Source organism: Cyprinus carpio, chromosome B18 (assembly GCF_018340385.1).
Source record: "Cyprinus carpio isolate SPL01 chromosome B18, ASM1834038v1, whole genome shotgun sequence".
In the NCBI taxonomy this organism is placed as follows: Eukaryota; Metazoa; Chordata; class Actinopteri; order Cypriniformes; family Cyprinidae; genus Cyprinus; species Cyprinus carpio.
The window spans coordinates 3,249,910-3,270,973 of record NC_056614.1 but is presented as its reverse complement, the minus strand read 5'-3'; the positions used below and the strand labels follow the sequence as shown (position 1 = coordinate 3,270,973).

At 37.8% G+C, this 21,064-nt stretch overlaps 2 protein-coding genes across 4 annotated transcripts; both read left to right on the top strand.

The window, feature by feature from the left end:
* Positions 1–240: 240 nt before the first annotated feature.
* On the top strand, positions 241–16,329 carry LOC122140340. 3 transcript variants are annotated; one of them, XM_042743480.1, is made up of 5 exons: positions 241–595; positions 4,182–4,257; positions 4,812–5,091; positions 12,563–12,646; positions 15,870–16,329. In XM_042743480.1, exons 1-5 carry the CDS (start codon positions 474–476, stop codon positions 15,938–15,940), a joined length of 633 nt encoding a protein of 210 aa, XP_042599414.1. In that variant the 5' UTR covers positions 241–473; the 3' UTR covers positions 15,941–16,329. The 3 variants fall into 3 exon arrangements, with proteins under 3 accessions (XP_042599414.1, XP_042599415.1, XP_042599416.1); XM_042743481.1 differs by having other exon boundaries at positions 242–595; positions 12,563–12,642; XM_042743482.1 differs by lacking the exon at positions 12,563–12,646 and having other exon boundaries at positions 273–595.
* Positions 16,330–16,731: 402 nt separating this feature from the next.
* LOC109098384 (C5a anaphylatoxin chemotactic receptor 1-like) lies at positions 16,732–20,275 on the top strand. Its single transcript, XM_019111951.2, has 2 exons — positions 16,732–17,073; positions 17,428–20,275. The coding sequence occupies exon 2, from the start codon at positions 17,433–17,435 to the stop codon at positions 18,498–18,500; it is 1,068 nt and encodes a 355-aa protein (XP_018967496.1). The 5' UTR covers positions 16,732–17,073; positions 17,428–17,432; the 3' UTR covers positions 18,501–20,275.
* Positions 20,276–21,064: the final 789 nt, after the last annotated feature.

Below are 21,064 nucleotides of genomic sequence, written 5' to 3'. Positions count from 1 at the left end.
CTGTATACATGCAACTTCCCAGAATTGTCCAGATTTGGTTAGATAGACATTATGATTCAATTAAAAACCACAGAGAGTGCAATGCATGTTTAAGAAAGCCAGTTCTGAACTTAAAGGCAGCATTAGGCTGATATTAGATCCATGCACACTAGTAAGTGCACATCTGGTGCATGTGCCAGACCGGTTGAGTCCACTCACTGCTCTGACGTCACCGGCCCTGCCATACTAATCGACACAGACACTAATCCAGCTCTTCTATAAAGCCTTTCTCCTCTGCTAGGGAGGGAGCAAGAGAGAGAGGAGTTTAGGATAAAGACAGTAAAGCAAGTGAAAAAAAGTCACTGAGGGAAATGACCGCTTGACGTTCTGTGACATTTCTATTTTTCCTATTGCGTCCACCATTAACCCAGAGCTACAGGCCTTCACTGGTCACTGCACTCTCAGGAGTCGCACTGGAAGGACAGTGTCCCCTGATGGGGCCGGTGGAGGGGCAGTGCTGTGGGAGCTGCCCCTCTCTGCCCCCTATCATCATACCCGGCATGGGCAGCGTGGAGCTCTGCACCACCCAAGAGGATGGATGCCTTCCCACAGATGGGTAGGACCCCATACAGATTCTGCGTGCCTGTTTTTGTGCAAGACTGAACAGATGGCTTGAGTTTAAAATAGGTAACAGGGGACTAACACTTATGTATAACGCCAATGGCTTTTTGGCCTAAGATGTGGCAGGTACGCTGGATTTATAGCTTAATTTCATGCATGCAAACTGATGATGCATTTGCTTTTCACTGTAATAATAATGCAATTTTAAAGGAAAATGAATTTAAAATGATACATATATAATTTGTGATGAATTTAATATACAACAACATATATAGCTTTACAGTAAAAATGTTTCTCTTTTTTAAGAATATGTAAACAATATGAAAAAAAATGCTTTAAAATTCCATCCTGTGATGGCTGAAACATCATCAGGTTTTCTGATACATTTCTGACAGCTGGCAGATTGCACTCCAAAAATTTTTTTTTTATATATATATCTATATATCTATATCTATATCTATATCTATATCTATCTATCTATCTATCTATCTATATATATATATATATATATATATATATATTTTACTTATTTATTTATTTATTTATTTATAGTGATATTCACCTCTATTATCACCCAACAAAATTAAAAGTGTGTGTACAAGTGTGTGCAATTTCTTTTTTCAATTTTCATTCATTTAAATTGTATTATTTTTTTTTTTTTATGTTTTTTTTTTTCTAAATTAATTAATTTATTTATATATAATTAATACTTTTGCCCAAAACAACTTTTAGGGCATTCAAAGTTTTTACAAAAATGTCAAATAATCTAAATTCGGAATTTCCAAAAGCAGGTTGTGGCTTTTCAGAGAGTGCTGACCTGCATTTCACTATACTTCCCTGTTTCAGATGGCTGACACACACACACACACACACACACACACACATACACACACACACACTGTGGAAGTCAAAAAGAGGATTTTGTTTATCAGACAGGTCTTCAGGCCTCCTTAATCCCTTTCCAGAGAATATAAACAGATCTGGAACAGGAAAGACAAAAATGTGTATATAGATGTGTGTGTGTGTGTGTGTGTGTGTGTGTGTAATATATAGCATCTCCAATCCAATAATTGAAATTAGCTTTGAGTTTTGTTACTTTTTATAACAAACAAAGTCTCAGCTTTCAAATTAATTCAATTGTATAACAAAAATTTAAACAATAAATACCGTTTTTGTGCTCTTTAATGTGGTGCGACAGATCACTGTAGTGCCTCCATTCAAAAGACAGATAAACCGATCATGTCTTCTGCTTTACTACTTGTTTAAAGCATGAAATAAACATGAATGAACATCAGAGAGCATGTTGAAAGAAACAGCACAAATTGCTGAAATTTAACATGACTCCTGGAATTGACATTTTAATTTTTTAAAGAATAAAACGAACAATTATTTATTTATTTTTTGCTAAGCTAATTTCATTTATTTAACATTTTTACGTTTATGCACAATTTGACAACATATACAGTATTAAAGGTGACAATACCTTGTTTACAAATCATTTTCATGCAATAAATATTTAAATGGTTTAAATTTAATTTCAGTTTGTTAGATAATCACACTTTTGAACATAAAAACATTTAAAATCGGTTAAAAGAAAAGAACAAAAGAATAAATACAACCACGTTTACTTGCATACCTAGTTAAAAAAGTTCACAGCTGCACTGCAAAATAAACAACAGATAATTCAGTTCAGAAAGTCTGCATACATAGAAATTTTGTACTTCTCCCTTTTCATGTTTAGAATAGCATATTTGTTTCGAATGCAACAGAAGTCTCTTCGCATAAAAGCATCTATTCAGCACATCAGAGTGAATGGAAAAACACATTTGGTTGTGTCATACATTGCTCAGTGTGAATCAACACATACTGCATGGATCATACATCCCACAATCCAAAGCTCTCAACTCTGCATTCCATTTCTAGTGTGATGAATGAACCAGCTAATTACAGCTGTGATCTCTATTTTGCACCATTATTTGTTTGAAATGCTGGGATATATTTTTCACAAAATTGGATTAAAAAGAAAAATAACTTTTTTTTTCTTTTCAAGTTTATAACTGGATGCCACTCATATGCAACAAGATATCATCATGTGACATAGCATACACAGTTCTGAGTTGCATAAACATACTTTTTGCATGCTACAAAACAAAAAAAACAAAAACAAAAAAAGGTGCAACGCACAATGCACAATATTCTTTATATAGATGTCATATCTACAGCGATGACCCATAATGCCATGCTCTTATCCAATCTGTTGCTAATGAAAAATGAGAACTACATGAGGGTATAATCCATTTTGATGTAATCAGGCCCTGGCTGTCCCTTATAAGCATTGTAATCCGGCCGTTCAGCAGAGGCTTGAGAGAGGAGCGATTAGTCACAGGTCACCTGAGAGCGACTGCGATCAGCAAATCCCACACACACCACCAGACCAGACCACCTTGTTTCTTACCATTATGACTGTTGTAAACACACTGCATGTTCAATACTTGCTTTGTGTCTTTGCTTTGTTTGAGTGGCTCGCATACCAGCATTATATTATTGATTTAGCTTTCCATCAGAAACATTAAGATGTTAGGGTTATGATAATCACACAAACAAATTATTGTTCCACGGATGATATTCAAAATAATATTTATGCAACAGTTCAATTAATTAGAAGTTCTTATTAAAGCTATTTTTCTTTTTTTTTTAATTTTACCAATATCAGTCTGTTTCAAATCAACCTGTTCTTTCCTACGATCCCATTACACGTCTGTTTTGGAGTATAAAAGGGCAGATTGCATTGTATTGTATTTTTATTTATTTTATTTTATTTTGTTTATTTGTTTTATATTTAACTTGTTAAACAACAGGTTGTTTGTTCTTACTCACTGTTAAAATCCAAATTGTCACTGTACCTTAACAGTTTGTTTTCTAATTTCATATGTAACTTGCAAAATGTTAATAAAAAATATATAAATAAAAGGGCAGATTTATTTACGACAGTGAATTCCACTCAGTTAAATGTAGGGGGCTCAAAAGTCACAAAAATACACAAAACTATTTTTACTCTGACAATTTTGCTAAGAAGTCAGAATAAATGAGTAAAACACAGCAGTGTTGTTTCGTTCCTGTATGAATCTGCATTATTGAATTAATCAAACTTCCTCACAGACACTGTTTCTTAAATCGGAATTGCATAGTACTCTTTTACTATTTACAATATAGTAGACATTATAAAAATTGCATGCCAGTATACTGTTCTGGATTTAGGCATTTCATTTTGTCCCTGACCAAATCAGTGTTTTCAAAGAATCAGTTGAATAGCTGATTCAATTATTCAGTCATAGTCCCTTGCCGCCACCTACTGGCATAATGATAAACTACAGAAATAGTTCTGTGTGTCTAAATTTGCATTCTTTTGTATTGATCTGTTACCCCATCATAATGCTCAAACAGACTGATACGGAAATTGTAGTGGGTAGTGAGTATATGAGAGCAACGAATAGTAGTTGTGACTGTTCCCCTGCTATTCCAACTTTTAGGCCTAATTTATTTATTTTTTTTTCATATGCCATGATCTCACTATATAACAGAGGGATGGGGTACCCAGAGGCCCAGGCCATGGATGAATATCCAGCTCAGAGAAACGGGGACAGACTGTCCTTTCAGGTAAAAAACTGAGTCATTGGTCATGCTTTTGCCTTTTCTGTGAAGTCTGTAATGATATAGGGTAAATTTAGGTAAAATGGATCAGGTTTTGCTTTGCAAACACTGTGTAGATTTTTAATATTGCTGTGTCAACATTGGCTCATCCAATGTCATGAGTTTGGCGCGGGAATATCTGTTAGCGCAAACTGTTTGGAAAATGTTCAGCAATTCCATTAGTGGTGCCATTAGTTGCACACAGCAGCTTCAAACTACTCATTTGCAGACTTAAGAGTCACTAGGTATTGCATCAACAGTGTGATCATGCTGAAGTAATGCTTGTCTACATTTAGATTTATTTGATAACAACTGCTGTTCCCTCACTAGTTTTTAAGCAACAGAGATCAGAAAGAGGAGACATGCAGATTGTGGCATCACATATGCTAGAATTTCATAATGGTGTTGAGCTTTCATCAGTAATATGACGGACCTGAAGCAACCACAGACAAGAACCACTGTAGTGAAAACACCATTCAATACTAAAGATTTCTCTGCTGTCTTTCTCCTTTATTTTGCAGATCTTCCCAGATCCAGTGGAAGTAGTTTTGAGTACTGAAGGCTGTCTGACCTGCACGCCGCAGGAAAAGGAGCGCTTGCCATCCATCGTGGTGGAGCCGACTGACGTCAGTGAGGTGGAGAGCGGTGAGCTGCGCTGGCCCCCAGAAAACATGGACTTCGACGAAGATGAAGATCTGTTCTTGGAGCAGTGCATCCCACCTGCTAACATCGCAGACTGGGGGGAGGATGAGGAAGAGAGCTCGGTTATTGAAAACCACCAGCAGAACACTTCTCTGTTAGGTACTCTCACAACCATTCAGAACAACATCTTGACCCACATATTTTTGTAGGCCAACCCGGAAGTTTGCATCACCCTAGTTTCCTTGACAAAAACCCAATAAGATTTTTTCACCAACTAGTTGCTATATTAGAGAAAAAAAAAATCTAAAATGCATTTTTGAAGCCTCAGTAAAAAGCTAAATAAACTACACCATGGTCACATGACTTCAACACCTCCACCATTAAGCTTCCAACAACGCTATATTTGAAATCTATAAGTTGGAAAGTTTAAGAATAGTTTGCAAGAGTGTGATTATAAACACAATGAGGCTGTGAAAATGACTAGTGAGTATAATGAATAGCTGTTGGGTATTATGAGGGGCCGTACAAGCCATAATTCATTCTGGCACTCTCACACACTTACATTCTCCTTTCACATACATATATATTGGTAGTTTGTTTGTTTTTGTTTTTTGTTGGTAATGACTCGCCCTTCTGAAAGTGTTGTACAAAATATCCATGTTCTTAGAATTAGAATGTCTAATCAAATTATTGTACCTGATCAGATCTAATATAGATAACACCAAATTTGCTGTAGTTGGCACACTCTGTAGACAAAAATAAATAAATAAATAAATAAAATGCCTTCACAAAAAGAAGACAGAGAGAGAAAGAGCAAAGGGAGGCTATTAAAGACATTTCAACATTGCAAATATGAATACAAAGCTCCAGGAAGCCAGCAGGTAAATCATCATATAGAATATTAAGCAGTTTATCACACTTTAATTCTTGTAATTAAGTATATTTCCCATTATAATCACTTGTCTTGATACTAGTAATCTATAACACATCATATTTTATATAAATAGTTAAAAATACAGTATAAATGTTCTAAAGTAGTTGTTTATTAGTTGAAAGCGTTTCATTGGGTGCACGCGCCTGGCCCGAAGTTAACTTCCGGTCTGTGTTTGTTTATCAGTCTGGCTATGGCGCCGTCTACAAATGCAAGAGTTAAAGTTAAGATGATGAGTAGAATGATGTTGGGATCAGGTGGTTGTGCTGTGGGATGTGTTTCCCATACATTTATTTATTTGTGGTGCTCGCCACAATAATCAAAACTGACCAATTTTCCAAAAGTCTTCCTTCAATAAACAAGAGCACTAACTGAACATTTAAAAATCAAAACGAGGCGCGGGTGTTTTTATATCACTGTATTTCTGAAGGAAGATTATCTTTAGAAAATTTTAAAACTTTAAAACACCACCTGCTGGCAGAGAATGAATTTGCATTTTCAGTAAGTCCATCTGATTTACACAGCAAGCATATTTTGTGTGTTATCAAAAATAATCTACTCTAAAAGGAGCATTTAGCTGTTGTTATTGATTCTATTTGGAAGTCTACCGGAAGTTAAGTTAGGGCCACAAAAGCGCGCATGCATGCGCAGTGACATTTGTTTATGTTGTTGCTGTTGAAACCTATGGAACCAGATTAGTCTCAAATATAATTCACGCAAAAAACACGATTCACACATGCGTAGACAATTTCACATGCATGAAACCTAATTCACGTACACACAAAAAAAAATTCACGTGCGTGAAAAAAAATATATATTCACAAAAAGCAATTCACATGCGCAAAATAAAATTATATATTCATAAAAAACACACAAAAAAAACAATTAGAAAAAAAACAACTGTGCACAAAAACCTTTGAATGTTTAAAATGTACGAGTGTCTGAATGTACAAATCTTCATTTACTACGAATCCACTCGGATTTGTGTGTGCGTGTTTTTGAGACTTTCCTGGCAGAGCTCTCTTCCCACGTGGCTCTGTCGTACTCTTTAGCCAATCAGATGCGAGCTTACCATTCAACCAATCATATCATAAGCCACTGAGAGTGCATTCAAGGAGCACGATTCTGCGCACCTTTTGCGCAATATGGATTAATTAGAACGGAAATTAAGCCTTTACATCAGTAATCCCATAGACAGTAAAAGAAATGGACATAGCGACCCAACTGGAACTCAATTGAGACAAATGAAGGCCATTTTTAGCGATTTTTAGCACTTCCGTTTCTGACGCGCAGACTCAAACAAAGCTTGATGACGTCAGCAACCTGTCTGACAGATGTAAATCTTCTAGTAGCTGTGCGTGCAAACTGCCATCGTTAATCTTGCAGAGACGGCGAGCTTGAGCGGGGAGTTCTTTGGTGTGAGTGAGTAGGAGTATGTATTCTAATTAATTATTTTGTATAGTATTTTAAAATGTAACGCCAGGGCTTCTATGGGCTTCTCTCTTGACGTCTCCCCGATTGCCTGCGAGCTTCTGAATGCACTCTCAGTGGCTTATGATATGATTGGTTGAATGGTAAGCTCGCATCTGATTGGCTAAAGAGTACGACAGACCCACGTGGGAAGAGAGCTCTGCCAGGAAAGTCTCAAAAACACCACACACACACAAATCCGAGTGGATTCGTAGTAAATGACGATTTGTACATTCAGACACTCGTACATTTTAAACATTCAAAGGTTTTTGTACACAGTTGTATATCTACAAATTGTGTTTTGCATTTGTGAAATGTATTTTATGAATATATAATTTTATTTTGCGCATGTGAATTGCTTTTTGTGAATATATATTTTTTTTCACGCACGTACATTTTTTTTGCGTGTACGTGAATTAGGTTTCATGCATGTGAAATTGTCTACGCATGTGTGAATCGTGTTTTTTGCGTGAATTATATTTGAGACTAATCTGCTTCCATAGAAACCGTCTAATATAGATTTATGCTGAAAATATTAAATTAAATGTCTAATACTTATAGGGGAGAGTGGGGTAAGATTAGCCAATTTTCACTATTGTGGTCCTCAAGATAAGGGAAAATGACGCAGAAGTACAATGAAAGTATCTATCCTATCCTAATGAAAGTATTCCTATCATTTTAAATGATCAGAATGTATGTATGACAAAGGGTTCTAAGATATGGCTTCTTATAAAAAAGTGTTCCCATGGCTTAGTTTGCCCCGGGTTTGGGGTAAGTTGACCCGAGTCGAGTCAGTGGATAAGATGCACCATCTGGGTGTAAAATGACCTTCTGACCGAATCTGATTCAAACCCATGTGAAATAAATAATAATTTAAAAACAAATTGAATAATTTCCTTGTAATATGTCTTTTCTTAAAGTTAACTTTAACAACATAAAACCAACCAAATTAAGTTTAAATTTCAATATTGAATTGTTTGCATCTTCGAAACAATATGTTGAACACCAAAGTTGTAGTCGTCCTAAAAACAGATTAAACAGAGAGTTTGTTGGCCATTAGTGACTACAGGTGCAAAGATATTTTTATTTATTTATTTTTATTTGTTTTCATAGCAATATCTGGCAACACTGCAAGAACTTAAACTGATAGTAATCAAAAGAGCCCAGAGACATGTTATTGCTGACAGAATACCACATTCGGTAAGGTAATAATAAAAAAAAATAAAAAAAAACACATCATGATATTATTTGTCAGAAACGTTATCAACGCTATCAAAACAGTAGCATATTACACTAGTGCAGAGATCTGTAGAACAAGTGCTATTTCATATTGTAGTTACATTTTCACAAAGTCGTGCCAACAACATTCATAAGGGCAATAGACAAAGTTATTATCTATACAGCAATTGTTATTAATGAAAACTATAACAGTAATAGGCCTATGTATTGCTGAATGAATAATAAACAACTGATAAAATGATATACCCCTAACCTAAGTACTGCTGCAATGTGATATAATTTAACAATGTTCATTCCTCCAAAACAGAGAAAAAAATCTTTCACAAACATCTAAATATATGTCTCTTTTAAAGTGTTTGGTGTATATAATGAGTGGGGTTATTATAGCACAGTTCCCACCCAGACCAAACTAATTTTCAAACCCTGGCTACGGCCGTGCTGCCTTCCATTCCCCCAATGTGTTTCTCCTTTTCACAGTCTGGCAGAAATGATGCATGGTTCCAAAATACATGGTCACATGACAATAAAAGTGTAATTAAATGTATTAATGATACAAAAATGTATTAATGATACATTTAAAATGATTAAATGTAATTGCTAAGATGCAGGGGGTGGGTCAACTTATCCTACTCTCCCCTACTTCCATTGAAGATGAGGCAGAAGCAGGCTCAGAGAGTGAGGGAGAGCCCACTCTTATCAAAACATCTACAATAAAGTCAATTATTATAGAGTGTGATATCTTCTCTTTTAATTGTATATTTGTAACAACTGGATAATTTGTATTAACAAGCACCCACCCTCCTTGTACCCCTTTTTTAATTTGGGCCCCTCAAAATGTCTGTGCACAGCCCAGACAGAACAAATTCACTGAAATACTGAAAGAAAACCATAATTATGGAATTAGGGTGGGGATGAATATGGATGTATTTCTGAGAAGAACTGACTGTCTTCAGAAAAGTTTTGATGGCATTTTCTTTTTCGTCTTACCGTCGTTAAATGCATATTAAAAGAGTGTTAATTAGCGCAGCACTGCGTACAGCAATAACCCAGGAAACGCTGCTAGTGTCCTATAAGTGCCACCTGCTGTCAGTGATTGAATTTGAATTTTCATCAGAATCAGAAAGAGCTTTATTACCAAGTGTGTAGCCCAGTCTCATGAAAATGCATATAAATAGTACACCAAATAAAAACGAAAACTTATACGGAATACGGTATTGATATGCAAAAATGGACTTTGGCGTGCACATGATATGCATGTGTTTGGCATGCAAACTGTATAATACGCAGTTTTCGCGTGCATATGATACGAAATTAGTTGGCATGCATATGATATGCAGGTTTTGCGTACATATGATACGCATCTACCCCAAAACCCTAAACCTACTAATCGCATAGCATATACACTCCAAAGTCCATTGTTGCGTATCAATACCAATAATGATATAACAAATTTCTGTGTGTGTGTGTCTGTGTGTGTGTGTGTGTGTGTGTGTGTGTAGTGTATTTCTTATGGGACTTTAAACTTAACACTATAACAAATTGCTGTGTGTGTCAGTGTGAGTGTGTATAGTGTATATCTCATAAGGGTTCAGTCAGTCTCACAGTTGTGACAAAATGTAGATGGCTGCCCCTGGAGTGCAGGCTTCGTGGGCCCAGAACTGGCAAGAAACACACTTAACCGACACTTCTTTTAGCATGTGGGTTTGAAGTTAGCGTTAATGTCTACCATCAAATTAAACTAGAGAAATGGCTACTTAAGATTATGTAAGTCAAAAAAAATTTTTATCTACATTACAATGAATGCTAGGCAAAAATTATTCTTGATTAAAAAAAAATAAAAATACTTTCTTCCCTGAAAATCACTTTTTTGGCGATCAATTTCACAATCTTGCTCACAGACACATCCCACTTCTCCTGTTAGCTCAAAATGGAGATGTATGATATGGATGAAATCACCATAGGTTGTTTCTGATTGGTCAAACTGATAGTGTTACAACTAACCCCATGTTACAACACTCCCTGATCTCCCCTACAGAAAGTACAAACATAGTGCAGACATACATATAATCAAGGTAATAAAAAACTAATAATAATAAAGAGTAATAATAAAATATTAATTCAGCCCATTTGATGTTTTTGTTTTGTGCAGTTGCTTCATGTTGCATATTGTTTGTTTGTTTGTTCAAGGTTATTTTGGCCAGTTACATACAAAATTAAACATTTAATAAATGTAAAAAAAATAAAAAATAAAATAACATAACATAAGTAATAAGAACTAAATAAATTGGCAATGGGAATCGGCTCATTTGATTGTAAAATAAATAAATAAATAAATAAAATCTGCAATTGGAATCGGTCCCAAAAAATCCTGATCAGTGCATCCTTAACTAGAATACAGTTAGAAGTACTGAAAGGCCTGAAAAAGCATGCTTCATTTCAGTTCCCTTTCAAGGGAACTTCAAACTGCGTCCTCTAGGGGTCGCTATGGGAAACGCCTCGTCGTGACCCGTGTCTGAAGCATACATTGAAAAAATACCAAGAAGTTGGCTGGCGACAGCCCCTGACATCACTACCAGTGGGACTATAGATGAATAGGCGCCGGGAGAACTCGTCATTCTCTTCTTCGTCTTCATTGACCGTTTTGTTTGAAGCGAGTGCATGTTTCTCGCCAGAGGCTTTGCTCTGATACCTGCAGTTCACATGGCTCACATACTGTGGTGTGTGTGTAGTGAAGAGTAGAGTAGATGCGCTCTGCTGCGCTCATTGTGATGCATTCACAAGACTTTGAGGGGATGTGAGTATTTTACTATTTACTAGAGTTTGTAGCAACATTTGCATGAGTGCGTTCGCCTCTCGCGGGAATAGCGATGCATACGTGGCAGCAGTATTTGCCTGCACTTGATTCCTGTGGTAATCTAGCGAGTGGGCGGAGCGTGTTTGGCTCCCGCGGGAGCTGAATGCATGCTGCGCATTGTGTCTGGATCTGGGAAATTTCTCCCTATCAGTAATTTCCTTTTGTTTATGCTGCACTCCGGCTTAAAAAAGTTAATTAATTAAAAAATCATTATCATCTGCATCCACAGATTCCAGCATACTAGTTATGCTAGCATCAAGGGGATGCGTGAGAATGATTATGAGAAGATGCCACCTGTTAAGGAGAAGCTGCCATGCTATCTCTCCATGGGGGAAGCATTTTCTCTTAATATGTAAGTCTATTAAGACTTCCTCCTTGCAAAGCAAGCACTAGCAAAACATTTAGAGGATGTGTGCATCCATGTCATCATTATTTGATACCCGATGACACACACAATCTCGGTGTTGGTTGTTTGGGCTAAGAGCACGCACGCAATGTCCTTGAGGGGGCAATTTGCATGCATTTGTGTGCGTTATCTTTCTGCCATTGCCCTCCAGCTCAGGTGAGCCTTCCATTTCTTCCTGATCTCCATACAGAGAACAAGTAGAAATGGAAGAGGCCGTTTTTCTTGCGCATCCAACGATTCCAGCATACGAGTATGCAATATCGAGGTGATGTGCAGAAACGGTTTCAGGATGAGGTAGCTGAGTTGCGCCACCCTGGCAGAAATCGGGAAGAAAGTAAGGCTTTCTTCTTGATGCTCCGGTCTTGCCTTCCGAATTTTTTGGTACCCCCGTTGAGACGGTGGTCGAGGCGTTCAGGAAGGTGAAAGCGCACTCAGCGGCCTTCAATCCTTCATGAGCAACCAGGTCTGAGCCTGAACAACATAGGGGTCCTGGTCTGTCTCGGTCTGAGGATCAGAGACTGGCACAAAAGGCTAGTGTTGTGGCTCCCGCTCCTCCCCCTAGGTGTAGGAGGAATCGCAGGTCAAAGGAAGATAGGCATAGGGAGGTGATCCAGACAAGGCGTCATCACTTTCGTCCAGATCAGACTGATACTTGAGTATCTACTCACTCCCTTTGGGGTTTTTACATCTGCCCTTATCTTCCCCTTCCTAATTCCCCTATAACCACCAGCTCTCCACCTGACCGAGGTTAGATGGGAACTTCCTGCATTACGGTCTCCTCTTGAGCGGGGTTCCAGCACGGGAACCAGGGTGAGTGAGTATGATCCATTCTACATATATTTATATATGTCTTAAATTGCTGGTGGTTATGTGTGTGAGTTTTCTTTGCAGTGCTCAATTACAGTGTTTACTAAACACTCGTTGACATTATGACCAGCCGGTATGATAGCCCTGATTACGGCTTCATGCTTCCGGTATCAGGCGGCCAGATCATAGGTTTCTGCGGGAGCCTTCTTGATCATCAGGCCCGACACGGCACTGCAAGGAATTTCCTGGATGTCCAGCCAGGTCACCCTAAGGGGCTTCCTGGTCGCTTGGTTATCCCTTCTTACTGATGCATCAAGCGGGAAGTGGAGGTGGTAGTTGCAGGAATTTTCTTGTATATGCTGTCTCAGGTGATGCTCCCCTTGCCAGAGGTTTGTAATTTGAGCTTGCCTCTCCTGTGCGGTTCGGCACCTCTGCAATGCTTAGGAAGCTTTAAGTACACACGCTAAGCTCTGTGTACTTTCTGAAATCCATATGGTGGTAAGTGTGCATGTTGAACACTCTGCACACTTTCTTAAATCCACGTAAGTGGTAAGTGTGCACGCTAGCACTTTGCGCACTTTCTAAAATCTGCCTAAGTGGTAAGTGTGAACGCAAGACTCTGCACACCTTCTGAAATCCGGTACGGTAAGGGTTACGTGCTCAGCTTCGTTCCCTTTCTTTGAGTTGGTTAGACCTTGGTTCCTTGGGCTCCACTCAACCAGTGTGTTTTTATTAATACATTTCAAGCATCGCTTCCCTCAACATGAAGGGCTATTGTGAGCCTGGTGCTTCCCCTTAAGCGCAGAGTTCTCTCCCCTTGTGAGGAGTTGAATTCCTCGCTCCATGGGCTGTTCTTGTGGTAGTTTAGCAGCGCTCCCCTTTACCAAAATGGGTTTCCTATGAGCGCGCTACTCTCTTTCTGAATTCGGAGTTCTCCTCTAACGTAAGAGTTAAGTTCTCTATTTTTCCCAGAGCACCTGGCATCCATCAGCATCAGGTAAACTAGGCCCTTCCTTTGCCTCTATGATGCCATTCCAGTTGCGCCATTCCATCTATGAGCTGCTTTATCAGAGTACCACGAGAGCTCCCCTATAGAATAGTATTTAAAATCCATGTTATGGTAAGTGTGCATGTGAAGTCTTTGCACACTTTCTGAAATCCACACTGTGGTAAGTTCGCACGCTAATACTCTGCTAGTACTCTTAAAATCCTATACGGTGAGGGCTTCGCACGATTGCTTCATGCCCTTTTTTGAGTTGGTAAAAGCCCCATTCATCTTGGGCACCGCTCCACCTATGTATCCTTGGATACCTATCTAAACAGTGTGTTGCTACTAGGGATCTGTTGAGACAGTTCCTTCAGCAAGCTTATGCAAGAGCAAGCGGTAGCCCCTGTGTGACAGGCAAGACTTAGTATAAAATGCTAGGCACATTGCTGTATCCCTTTAAAGGAATCTTTCTTGATTCCAAGCCTTGAGCTCTACCCCGGGTCGAGGCCCTAACAGGTAAGTTGGGTATGTAGCCTAGACCTTTGGCCATAAGGGATAGTGTCACGGACAGCCATCTAATGTCCCAGGGGCAACTCCCATGGAAATGGTAGAGTTGGTACTTAGTGCTCGCCATGATTCAGGCCTGCACTCCCCTCAGCATGGTGGCGAGGGTATACTGTTCCCCATAGCGACCTTTAGAGGACGCAGTTTGAAGTTCCCTTGAAAGGGAACGTCTCAGGTTACGAATGTAACCATGGTTCCCTGAGTAGGGAACGAGACACTGCGTCCTCTAGCTTCCTGCCATGCTTGGACGCAAGCTTCAGACAAAGAAGTGAATGACGTGTTCTCCCGGCGTCTATTTATCTATAGTCGCAGCGGTAGTGACGTCAGAGGCTGTAGCCGGCCAACTTGTTGGTGTTTTTTCAATGTTTGCTTCAGACACGGGTCACAACGAGGCCTTCCCCATAGCGACCCCTAGAGGACGCAGTGTCTCGTTCCCTACTCAGGGAACCATGGTTACATTCGTAACCTGAGACATTTTATCTTTGAACTCTTCTACCTATTTGTGCAAAATGGTTATCATTTATTACAATACAATGTTACAGTCAACAATGAAAGCAATTAGTCTTATTTATTGATTTATTGATTAATTGATTGTGGCAAGGCCTGTGAAAATTTTGCCAGGGCAAGTAAAAAATTTAAACCACAATCAAAAAATACAAAAAAAAAAGAAAAGTAGTTAACATAATGTTATGTTAAAGTTAAAAACTTAAAATATGTACTTGAAAAGAAAACAGGATGACTTTGAATAACATCATTGTAAAATTGTTAGGAAGAGCTGAGCAAGTCTTGCACATGTATTTACTGGTCCGAGAGTGACTTCCTGCTTAAACAGGAAGTAATGGATACCAAAAAAAGAAGAAGAAATATATATAAATAGAAATATATGTATGTGAAAGGAGAATGTATGTGTGTGAGAGTACAAATGCATGTAAGTGAAAGGAGAATGTAAGTGTGTGAGAGTGCCAGAATGAATTATGGCTTGTACGGCCCCTCATAGGGTATGATGACATTTCATGTCCCCGACAACCTCTGTAGTCCCATTAAGCCACTCGTTAGCATCCACCTTTTTCAAGATTTCCAAGTAAAATCTTAATATATATATATATCACAAGTGGTATATACTGATAAACTTCATGTCATGGAATAAGATGTGAAAATGTTTCGAGCTTGTAATAACCACAAAACTAAGCCAGACATTTAACCAAAAACCCATTCAAAAGATCCATCCAGGATAATGGAACTGGAAGTGTTAAAATGCTAATTTCATTTCTAGGTTATGGCTTACAAAAATATGCCATTCTTGCAGAACTCTATTGATAGATAAAATAATGCTCAAATTAGCCAAACTATCAATCAAACAAAAATGCATAGAGCAGGATATGTGTGGAACCATGAACTTTCAGATCAAAGTTCCATGGGCCTAAAAAAATAGCAGTGGTTTCTGCAGGAAATCTGTTTACTTCTCTATGTTGCGGCCAAAATGGGTTGTTGCAACATTAAGCTTTTGAATTTTTTAAGTTTTAAATCTAATTTTTTCAATTTTTCTGCACAATCACAGAGCAATGCATATATATATATATAATATGCGTTGCTCATTTTCAGGTTCATTTACATTACAGGAGTCTGGTTGATTTAGTTTTGTTTCATTTTCTCTCTCTGTCTATCCATCTGTATTTAGATCTTCAAACAGATGACTTCAGGGACGACACCCCGACTCTACCTCCAGAGAGTGCTTCAACTCTGAACTGACGCCCAATGAACCCTTCCTGGAAATGACTTTTTTTATTGGTCATTACCATTAACCCTGTACTTATTATTAAACCCTTCAGGAAATGACTAGAGCATGCTTACTGAAGACCTATGGGACTGTGCGGTTCAGATTGTGGTCTGACAAGAAAGCTGACACTTTCCGTAGACTAGAAAAAAAGAGAAACAGAAACTTGTGAAGAAATTTACTGAAATTAAATTATATATTGTAATACAGTAGCCCATAAAGTCATCACAGTCTTTAATAGGTTTTTTGAATGCAAAAATTAGTTTCTTTATTTTGGGATTTAAACCTGTCAGCATGTTCACATTTCCACTTATCATGCAAATCTAAAAAAAAAAAAAAAAAAAAAAAAAAAATGCTGAGAAAAGATCAAAAAAGGAGAAGGAGCATGACAGAAACTTGCATTTCAGTGACACCACTTATCATCTGTGTTAGAGTGTTATGTTACAGAGTTGAAATGTGTTGTAAAGGAACATTTCTTTCAACGCTTTGAAAGAAAAGTTTAATTTTGTGCCGTATTTTTCCCTTTTTTCTTTTAACCATGACAGTTTTTTTTAATGTATTTTCTGTCATTTTCATCTGCATTTTAACCATTAAGTGCACCTCTGAGTAGAATAAAACATTGTGTATGTTTATACCAAACAGAAACAACTTTGTCACTCAGTTGCTGTGAAGCATTCGTCTTTCTACATGTACATACAATGTTTTTCCTCAATTTAAAGCAATAAAACGCATCAGTACCACTACTGTTTTTTTTTTTTGTTGTTGTTCAGATTCTTGCCTAACAGGTTTGTCCAATCACATCACAATATGACCATAAAAAAGAAGAACAACATCTGTTGATTCAGACAGACAGACATCATCCTTCACTTCTCTGTTCCAGTTCCAAATGAGTCTTCCATGACACTTTTTAAGTTTAAAAAGTTTTAAAGACCAACGACTGCATCAAACATTGTGTAAAAGTGCTTATACAACATCGCTAAGGAATAGGCTCGCCACACAGCACTTCGCCGGCAATCATTTCCTGGCTATAAGAGTCGCAAAAATAGACGAGCTGAATCATATCTGGTGTAGCAGATCGGCACAACTTCACAACATCAGATTCTGAGAGGTATTTTTTGTTGTTGTTCATTTTCATTGATTTTTAACACAATTAAGAGTTTCATTTATGTAGTGTTGAACTGAATAAAAAAATAAAATAAAAAAAATATTCTGAGAAACTATTTGAAGAAAAAGAAAAAAGATTTTCATTATATGGACACTTCTTTCATTTTCCACAGAAGAAAGAATGACTTTACAATGAAGAAATGCATCATAAAGTTGCCTTGTCTGACTCTTTAAAATTAGATTTATTTATCAAATAACATGAACTGGCTCTCAAATAACCACTAGACACTGCTTTGAAGGTTTTAGCTTTGAGTAACATTGCACGTTTTCTGTTATTTGTCTCTTTCTCATTTCACAGCTGAAATGGAGGAAGGTGACTACCCTGATTACTTTTCTTATGAGATCGACTGGTGGGAGGGGGATGTAAACTCTACCCCTTTTGTGCTCCCAACTGAATCGCCACTGTCCAGGATTGGTGTCCGGCATTGGATCACTCTGGTCTGCTACCTCATTGTGTTCCTGCTGGGCGTCCCGGGGAACGCTCTGGTGGTGTGGGTGACCGCGTTTCGAATGCCGAACTCTGTGAACGCGCAGTGGTTTCTGAATCTGGCCATCGCGGATCTGCTGTGCTGCTTGTCGTTGCCTCTCCTCATGGTGCCGCTCACCCAGGACCAGCACTGGCCTTATGGTGCTTTGGGTTGCAAATTACTTAGCGGTTCGCTCTACATGATGATGTATTGCAGTGTTCTGCTCCTGGTTGTGATCAGCTTGGACCGTTTCCTTCTGGTGACCAAACCGGTGTGGTGCCAGAACCACAGGAACACGAGGCATGCCCGCTGCGTATGTTTGGTCGTCTGGATTCTCGCTCTCCTGGCCGGTTCTCCTCAGTTTGCTCACATGGAGATTCATGAAGTGAGCAAGACTAAAACATTGTGCGAAGGCAGATACAGTAACTTATGGCATGCATGGTCCGTAACTGTTATCCGCTGTTTTCTGTCTTTTCTGGTGCCTTTCTTGATCATCTGCATCAGCCATTGGAAGGTTTACCTCACGACGAGCTCTGGCCGAGGGCAAAGAGGCAGCGACAAGTCGGGCCGGGCGCTACGTGTCATCCTGGCATTGGTGCTCAGCTTCTTCCTGTGCTGGATTCCTTTGAACATTGTGGATATTCTGATGTTAATAATGCAAAGACCATCCCATGATGTTCTAGCAAACTTGCATCTAGCCCATGTGCTGACGCTCTGCTTAGCTTACATTAACAGCTGCCTGAACCCGCTGCTCTACGTATGTCTTGGCCGCGGTTTTAAGGAAAATCTGATTAGTTCACTGCGAAGTGTGTTTCACTTCGCATCCGAGGCACCGTCCCACCGAATCAGCATGACTGCAAGCAGTAAATCAACCACAGACGGGTTCAGAGAGAAGCCCTTATAAAATCTTTGCGTGGAGATGTGGATCGAAAACCTATTCAAATAATACCCTCGGGAATCATTTGTAGGTTTATAGAAAGGTTTTTCTTTAAGTTTATGACTCACTACTGGACATGCTGCACAACAAAATGAACAAACTTGGTCACCAGTAACTAGTATAGTAAAACTCTGTAACATTCTCGCACAATTTTTTTTCAAACTAACCAATAGCCTATATAACCATTTCCTGTCATAGCTAATCAAAAACAACAGTGCACAGTTCACTATTTTTGCCCTCACGTGATCTTGCGTTTTCCTGCTGGAATGATTATATCCCGCACAAAAAAAAAAAAAAAAAAAAACATATTCAAGCATTTACATTATTTGATTTATTATTTCTGGTCTACAAAACCGATTTCAATCCGATCAAAATTTCATTCAGAACAAGCTGAAGGCCTCAATGAAGGCCTTTCAGTCCGATTGAGCCATCAATCTGAATATACATGGATTATTTGGGTGCATGTGAATGTAGTTTATGATGCATCCGTGACGGGTTTGATTCATCAGTAATCATGTAATTCAATTGATTAAAATATTAATAACCATTTCAGGCAAATTAAAAATAATTTTAAATATTTACGTTTGTACATACAGCTTGTGTATAGATTTCCTGTAATCCCTTGTATTAATTTTAAAATTTAAAAATGTCCTGTTGCATTAGTTAATTATTCAAAACTATTTTGCGATATATGGCACATATAAACCTTTTTCATCACTGACACAACTAAAATGTTGTAATATTTGCTTCATTGTTAAAAGAATGTTCTGGATTAAATACAACATAGATACAAATGCAACTATTGATTACCACAGAAACTAATTTTGGCTGTTTGTAAATTCGGACAAAAATGCAGTTACACTCTTATGGTAGCTATAGTGCGAATGTAAGCTGCCACACTGAAATAAATGTTAACAACATACTGCATCAAAGGTGCACACATAACAATTAAGGTAAACTTTCGATGTGTTTTACACATTAGCATGAGAAAAGCTGAATTTCCCAAGCGTATTTTGTCCTTCGCGGTTGTAAAATGCCTGCTGCTCATGAGCTTGACTAACCAGTAGAGGCCTGTAAAGAGTGAGTGTTAAAACCAAAAGCTGTGGCTTTTGGTGTATATGGTTGAGTTTCGAGGCCATATATTTAAATTCACCTGCAGCTGCTTTAAAAAATCCACCCTAACTTTCTGTTTCTGACACAAATCAACACAGAAAAAAATGGCAAATTCATATATTGTTACAAAGTAATCCATTATTATGGACACTCATACTGAATACCATAAATCATGGCAAAATTATGGCAAAAAAAGTGATTTTGAAAGACACTGTTAAATTATTTTTAAGCCAAAATGTTGTCTGAATGGGTAGAGAAATGGGTTAGCAACCTTTCTAACTGCACTACAAGGCATCCAAATATAACAGCACTCCATGGCAACTGAAAACAATACAGAAAGCTAGCAAGGAACCGAATTCATATGCTTTAACCTCTCCTGTTTAATCACTGTGGATTGTAAATTTGTGTTACTGTAGCATTTGTGTTTATCAGAAGTCATTTGTAGATATAATCTGTGTTTGAATTGAAGGGTTTGGGGGCTCTGTGTGTGTGTGGGTGGGTGGGGGGATGCATTAAGGGACCCCCCATAACACCTAAAAAAAATACTTGGGGGGTCCCCTGGTTTTTCAATAAAACTATAATACTTGAAACATGAAACTAGTGAAAATGAAAATTAAATGAAAAGATTCGATTGCTGTATTAAATTTAGACCCGCCCATGTTACATCGTATTTTATTTTTACGCCTTTTTGCTCATTATAACCAATCACACACTCTTCTGTTGAGCTTAGGGATACAGTGGCCGATCAGAGGCGTTCAGATTAGTCATCACTGAATTTTGTTTAAACTGAAACTCGCGAATTCGCTCATCATTAGCATCAAAAGTGCAGATGTATGTATGATAAAAGTAAGAGATGTATTTATCATACAGATTACAAGAGGAGTTATGAGTGCTAGCAAGCTATACTGACTGCTTATTTAGAGTGTGTTCTTTCACTGTATGATTCAGTCTAATAAAATGCATTTAGAATGCTCCCAAAATTGAAGATATGGGGGCAGAAAATATATTTATGTAATTTCATATAGTTAATCAATATCACACAAAGAGTGCCATATCTTAAAATAAGCTTTAATCTTAGAATTAGGTTTTCTCAACAATAACGAGGACAAGACAAAATATCTAAATCATATTTATATAAGCTTTTATTTATTGACTGATTGAAAGGGGAGTGGGGTCTATTTAGGGGGACCCCCAAGAGCTTTACATAGTTCAAACACTGGATATAATCTTCTTTTTGACCATATTTTAACCATTTCTGTATAATTAATCTTATGTATAAATATTGAAAATATAAAATAAAGATATAAAGGTTTAAACACCCATCTGGAGATGATGAACGTTTTTTTTTTTTTTTTTTTTTTTTTTTTTCGTTTTCCTTTTTCTGGTATTTGCTTTATTTTCTGCTTTAAAGGCACAAA

Coding starts and splice junctions, on each gene's coding strand:
- LOC122140340 (XM_042743480.1), top strand. CDS start 474: ATGGGGCCGGTGGAGGGGCAGTGCTGTGGGAGCTGCCCCTCTCTGCCC. Junction 5,092..12,562: donor GCAGAACACTTCTCTGTTAG/GTACTCTCACAA, acceptor TATAACCACCAG/CTCTCCACCTGACCGAGGTT. Junction 12,647..15,869: donor CAGCACGGGAACCAGGGTGA/GTGAGTATGATC, acceptor ATCTGTATTTAG/ATCTTCAAACAGATGACTTC.
- LOC109098384 (XM_019111951.2), top strand. CDS start 17,433: ATGGAGGAAGGTGACTACCCTGATTACTTTTCTTATGAGATCGACTGG.